Source organism: Cibotium barometz, chromosome 50 (assembly GCF_041138505.1).
Source record: "Cibotium barometz isolate CiBa-2024 chromosome 50, ASM4113850v1, whole genome shotgun sequence".
Taxonomy (NCBI): Eukaryota; Viridiplantae; Streptophyta; class Polypodiopsida; order Cyatheales; family Cibotiaceae; genus Cibotium; species Cibotium barometz.
In genome coordinates, this window is record NC_141095.1 from 35,812,670 (window position 1) to 35,818,669 (window position 6,000).

General features: G+C 40.5%; 1 protein-coding gene across 1 annotated transcript; it reads left to right on the forward strand.

Annotated features, from left to right (window-relative positions):
• Positions 1–4,183: 4,183 nt before the first annotated feature.
• LOC147610071 (early nodulin-like protein 19) lies at positions 4,184–5,580 on the forward strand. The gene is made up of 2 exons (XM_086786960.1): positions 4,184–4,780; positions 4,963–5,580. The coding sequence occupies exons 1-2, from the start codon at positions 4,573–4,575 to the stop codon at positions 5,358–5,360; spliced, it is 606 nt and encodes a 201-aa protein (XP_086643086.1). The 5' UTR covers positions 4,184–4,572; the 3' UTR covers positions 5,361–5,580.
• The last annotated feature ends 420 nt before the right edge of the window (positions 5,581–6,000 follow it).

Sequence of the window (6,000 nt, forward strand, 5' to 3'; positions counted from 1 at the left end):
TTTGGTTAATTGGAGCTCATTTTGTTACAATGTGTGAGCCAAAGGCCCAGTCTCTAATGCCACACAGCACATTGAAAACTAGGTGTCTTGTATGCACATTGTAACCAAATGCGCTTTAATGGTGATGACCAAACTTTGTAAGTGTATATATGTGGATTCCACCCTCACTCTTGCAAAGTTTGGTCACCATCGGGGCACATTTGGTTGCAATGTGTGGGCCAAAGGCCCAATTTTGAGGGGACTCTCTAAGGCCATGAAACATTGAAAACGAGGTGTTTGGTATTGCACATTGTAACCAAGTGTTCTCCGATGGTGACTAAACTTTGTAAGTGTGTATATGTGGACCCCACCCTTACTCTTATAAATTTTAGTCACCATTGAAGTACATTTGGTTGTAATATACAGGTGCTGGCCAAAGCCCTTATTTTGATGGGACTCTCTAATAAGGCCATGACACATTGAAAACTAGGCATCTTACATGCACATTGTAACGAGATATATTTTTATGGAGTGATCAAACTTTGCAAGTGTGTATATGTGGATCCCACCCACACTCTTGTAAAGTTTGGTCACTATCAAAGCTCATTTCTTTTACAATGTGTGGGTCAACGGCCCAATTTGAGGGGTGTGCTATTTCTTATGTGTGAGAGTGGGTGTGTGTGCTACCCACTTAACTTCTTGCTCTTCTTTGGCTTACATATGAGTGGATGTGTGAGAGAGTGTGAAAGAGTGTGAGAGAGGATTGGTGTCTTGAGAGGCTAGCATGGTGTCTTATCTCTTAACGCTCTTCAACTCTACACAGACAACTCTTGTGGGGCGGTGACAATAAGAGGTGGGTCTTCTCAAGTGCTAGTTAGTGTCAATGTGGGTAACAATGGGAGGTGGATCTTCTCAAGAGCTAGCTAGCATCAATGTGGTTGTCTCTTCTCCAAGATGGCAAGTGAGCATTCAAGTTTCCTATATGAGAGGAGAAAGGTAAGTGTACTCCACTTGGTTAGTCTTGTGCTAGTGAGTGTGGTGAGTTTGGGCTTTCCATACCATCAAGAGATGACAATGGAGAGCAAGATGTATAGAACGATAAGTAAGATGAGAATGATGAGAAAAACAACCTTATGAAACGCAAAACATGAGACAAATAAGTAAGGTACTTTACAAAGGGTCGAGATGAACATGCATGGCCTTTTCCTCACATAAAAGGAGCTAATGAAACCAATAGGGATGAGGATGAAGACTTGACAAGCTTTGTAAATATTATTAGTGAGTGATTTTGTCGTCTTTTATTATATTTTTCTTCATGTTATTATTCTTCAATAAGAAAGAGTGTTGCTAAATCTTCGTGGTTGATTCAAATTTATACACAGTAGGACTAAGTCTGCAAGTCTCAGGTGACTTTAACTAAATAGATTGTATATCTCATCCATAGCATCTTAGCCAAAATAGAAATGTACACTATGAGAATTAATTGTCCTTAAACAAAAATAACTAAATCATTATCTTGGCCTTCTATGTAGAAGTTGAATATATCCACATTCCCAACAAAAAAGAAGAAGAAGTTGATATAATGTACATGCTCTCTCTCTCTCTCTCTCTCTCTCTCTCTCTCTCTCTCTCTCAAGTTGTATTAACATTGTTTAAATATCATCTACAAACTAGCATGAAATATATATTAGCTTTCCTATGATATAATAGTTTTCCTACGAGTGCTTTATCATTACATTATGTGTATTATATGCACCTTACTTTATTACAACGCTTCACCTTACTTAATTATAATGATGCTTTAGAAGCTCTTATATCTGCACACGTGTGGGATGACTCCATCCTACCCCATGCTCCAACTCAACCTGTGTGATCACATTCTCCTTATTGACTTCATGAAAATCAGAATAATACCATAATAAATATAATTTGAGCTTTTTCTATTACTTGTCAATACATTGAGACCATAGTAAATATAATTTGAGCTTTTTCTGTTACTTGTCAATATCTTATGGCCAACAAAGATGAATATTCTCAAAAGATTTTTTATTTTATTTGGACTTGTTAGTTTTGGATTTACTTGAAAGACTATTAAAATGAACGCATTAATGGTGAGCGAGTTAGATCAGAAGAGAACGACGGCTCGTCTATGAGAAACTTTTGTTAATTTCTCTGGTATAAGAGCTTGTCATCTTCTCCTCATCTTATGGGGTCTATGGGAAACCTTGAGAGTGCACACTGAAATGCCCATTAAGATCTCACGTGAAAGACGACTGCTCATTACCCCTGCCTACATGTGTGCCAATAGATACAAAAGCAGCCCGAGAAGCACCCAAGGTTGAAATAACAAGAGTACAGGCCATACAAATGACCTTTATTGGGACATACAAGGACCATTATACCTTTGTGCATAAATCTCAAAATGGACATGTTTAACTAATTAGGTGGAGCGGTTACTTGTCTATATTAAGGAAGAGTTTCACAAAGCTCTATTTGGCATGAAATTTGGAGGTTTAAGAAGAGGAGGTGGAGGTTCGAGGAGAGTGGAGGGATTTGAATTTGGACGTGCCACAAATTTGGAGGTTTGCGAAGAGGAAGTTGAAAGGATTTGAATTTGGAGGCTAAAGATGTGTGGAGCACGAGTCAGCCGACTAGTTAGATTAGTAGAGAAGTTGCTTTTTTTTTTTTTTTGCTTACAATAGAGTAGTCAAGTTTTTACTCGAATAGTCTTTGCCTAGCCAAAGAGCCCTTCTCTTGCACTGTATTGATGTAGAGACTCTAATTGTATTTGCCTAGCCCTTCTCTTGCACTATATTTGGGCTGAACGAACAATAATTAATTAGCATCCTTATGGGCTCTAATTCTGGCCCTAAGGTTGAAACCTTAGGGTTGGCTGCTTAGAGCCCAAGAGTGAGAGAAGAGCGCAACGAATTTTCCTTCACCTTACGTGCAGGACAAAAAAACCCGAACAGATTTTGTTTTATTAAAAACGTTCCTCTCTCTCTCTCTCAGAGCACGTGAGCCATAGCCCAAATGTTCCTCCCTCTCCCCGTTTGCATCTCTGTCTCTCTCTCTCTCTCTCTCTCAGAGCACGTGAGCCATAGCCCAAATGTTCCGTCTCTCTCTCTCTCTCTCTCTCTCTCTCTCTCTCCGAGGACTATTCTTAAAAAATAAATAAATAAAAAAGAATAGTTCATTTTTTTATTTCGAGGACTATTCTTAAAAAAAAAAAGTTTTGGCGAATTATTTTTTCACCCCCTTTATGCATGATCACTTGCCAATATGCCTCTCAATGTCTTGCCTCAATGTGAGATCCAAACCTTTCCATATTTTAATTATCTCTTCCAATGTTAATTCAAAGGCTCCCTCCCACACACATTCCTAGTTGCAAGAGGCCCTCTTTACACACATACTAGTTGGGAACCAGTGCTTCAGAGTGCTTCGCACATCTTTTGAGGCTTCCCAAACCTCCTCCCCCTCTTCACGAACCTCCAAATTCTTGTCACGTGGAAGCTTTGTGAAACTCTTCCTTAAGATAATATAGAGAAACCTCCTTGTTACCATCATTGTCGTCCACCATGAGCTATAGTCTAGGAACCTCTTCCGAAATGCCTATCCATTCATGAGAAGAGCGTGGTGTAAAGTGCAGAAACTAGCAAGATTTGCATGTGCATGCTGCATTATTGAAGCTTGTGTTATGTAGGTGCAATACATGTCAAAATTCTACATCTCAAACTTTGAAGCTAGCAAGATATGTTGTAGAGGTTATATCATATTAAAATTCTAGATCTCAAACTTCAAAGTTAAAAGGATATGTAGTAGGGGTTGTATCATGTCAAAATACTATTGGAGACGGGTCTACTGTTTGCAGCAGACCCGTCTACTGTTTGCAGCAGACCCGTCTACTGTTTGCAGCAGTTTGTCCCCCCTTGTATAGTCCTGCCATGTGGCAAAATGAGATGGCCTCTCAGAGAGTGACATGTGGGTGAATGCTGTGGTGGCAAGGGTACGAATAGTGAGAATAATAGTGTAAAGATACTGTCGAGGTTGTCTCTAGGACTAGGGGAGGCGGTCTCCACTAGCCCTACGTGTAGTTGCTGCATATCCACCGTTTGTTTGTCTATTGAACTTTGGAGTATCAATACTTCAAAGTTCTTAAGTATCTTCAAACGCGGGGTTGATCAAACACGGTGGAGATTGTCTTCTTTTTTATCCTTTTTCTAGTCTAATATAATATAAATATAGCCCCCTTTTTTGGGCGGGAAAGATTTGCCCATATTCTATCCCAAAATATATATATATTATATATACTCCAAAGTTTCTACGTTTATATGAGTATAATCTCGAGTCTCAAGTCTCTTCACACAAGGGCTAGGTCTGACCTGCACTGGCCAGTACCTACCTGCGTGCCTTGCGACCTTACTTGGGTATGTCCTGCAAACACACAGGCCTTTTATACCCCTCTATGATCTCTCCACTCACACAATCTCACAGCCGCCACTGTCTTTCGTGCTTTGTAATTTGCCCACTCTTCTTTTTGTGCTCTCCTCTTCTTTTTGTGCTCTTTTTTTGACCTCAGCTTGGCTTCTAGCTATGGAGCTAAACAAAGCAAGAAACAGTGTTCTCTTAGCAGCTTCTTTCTGCTGCTTTCTGCTGCATTTGGCCCCTCCCTCTGCTGCCAAGGACCACATTGTTGGGGCCGACCGTGGGTGGCAGCCCCCAGCTAATGCAGGTGAAAGCGTCCATCTCAACTACACAGTGTGGGCTGAAACACAGAAGTTCTACTTAGGAGATGAAGTGTGTAAGTTCTTCTCCTGAGCCCTACTCTCTTTCCTTACTTCAACTACACAGTGTGGTCTGAAACACAGAAGTTCTACTTAGGAGATGAAGTGTGTAAGTTCTTCTCCTGAGTTCTACTCTCTTTCCTTACTTCAAATGACATCAAGTGTCTAAAATCATGCCAATGTTGTGTGGGTAAACCAGCTTTCCACTACCCAGAGGGCTCGCCATACACAGTGTTTCAAGTGAATTTCTCAGTGTACACAAACTGCACAATCAACATGTACAGTGGGCATGATTGGATCTACAACTGGACCAGGAAGAAGGGCAAGACAGTGGTTCCTCTCAACCAAACTATGGTGTACTATTTTGTGGATGCCAACAACTGCAACAATGGCATGAAGGTGCCTGTCAATGTGACAAAGAACACCACCACCATCTCCACCACCACCACCACCACCACCACTTCCACATCTCAGAGCCAGTCCTCCTCCAAGAAGGACACCTCTCAAGCCTCCACCAATGCCCTCACTCTCACCACTTTAATCTTAGCCCAAGCCCTCCTCTTCATCTGCGTTTGGCTGCTCTACCCTGCCATTTAGATCCTGGGTTTTCTTGTTTCTCGAGTAATTTTGTGGCCTCTAGCCTTAGCTTAAGACCTTGGATTCTTGTGTATTTTTTTTTTGAGGCACATAGCCTTAGCCTAAGTCTTAGTCATAGCTACACTCATTTTGTAGAGGTTTCTAGGGTTTGTGGAATGTGAGGTTTTGTTACTCAATTCTTTACCTTGATGTTGGTTACTTAAAACAGATCTCTATTTGTTATTGCTGCCTCATGCTTTAATATGGAAATGCCTCAGTCGTGAATGAAAGATGCCATAGTGGAGAAATAAGTCTCTTAACTCTTTTTGAATATGTGTAATAAAGGCCTGCTGGTGGTGCTTAATAATTACTTTAATACCATTTAATGTTGGGAAGGTGTGCTGGTGGTGCGTAACAATTACTTTAATACCATTTAATGTTGGGAAGGTGCCTTAACTTACATTATGCGGGGTCCCAATGTTGATGTAAATATTAAACGTTTTGAATGAGTAGTCAAAAGTATGTACGACTCCTAGAAGAATATTACACGTGACTCCCACTCAAAAAGTGGAGTAATCGGATGATTCTACACGTGCAGAGTGCTTTTTATTACTAGTAACCAACAGTGAAAGCATTTGAATTCCAAACCGGTTAATATTAC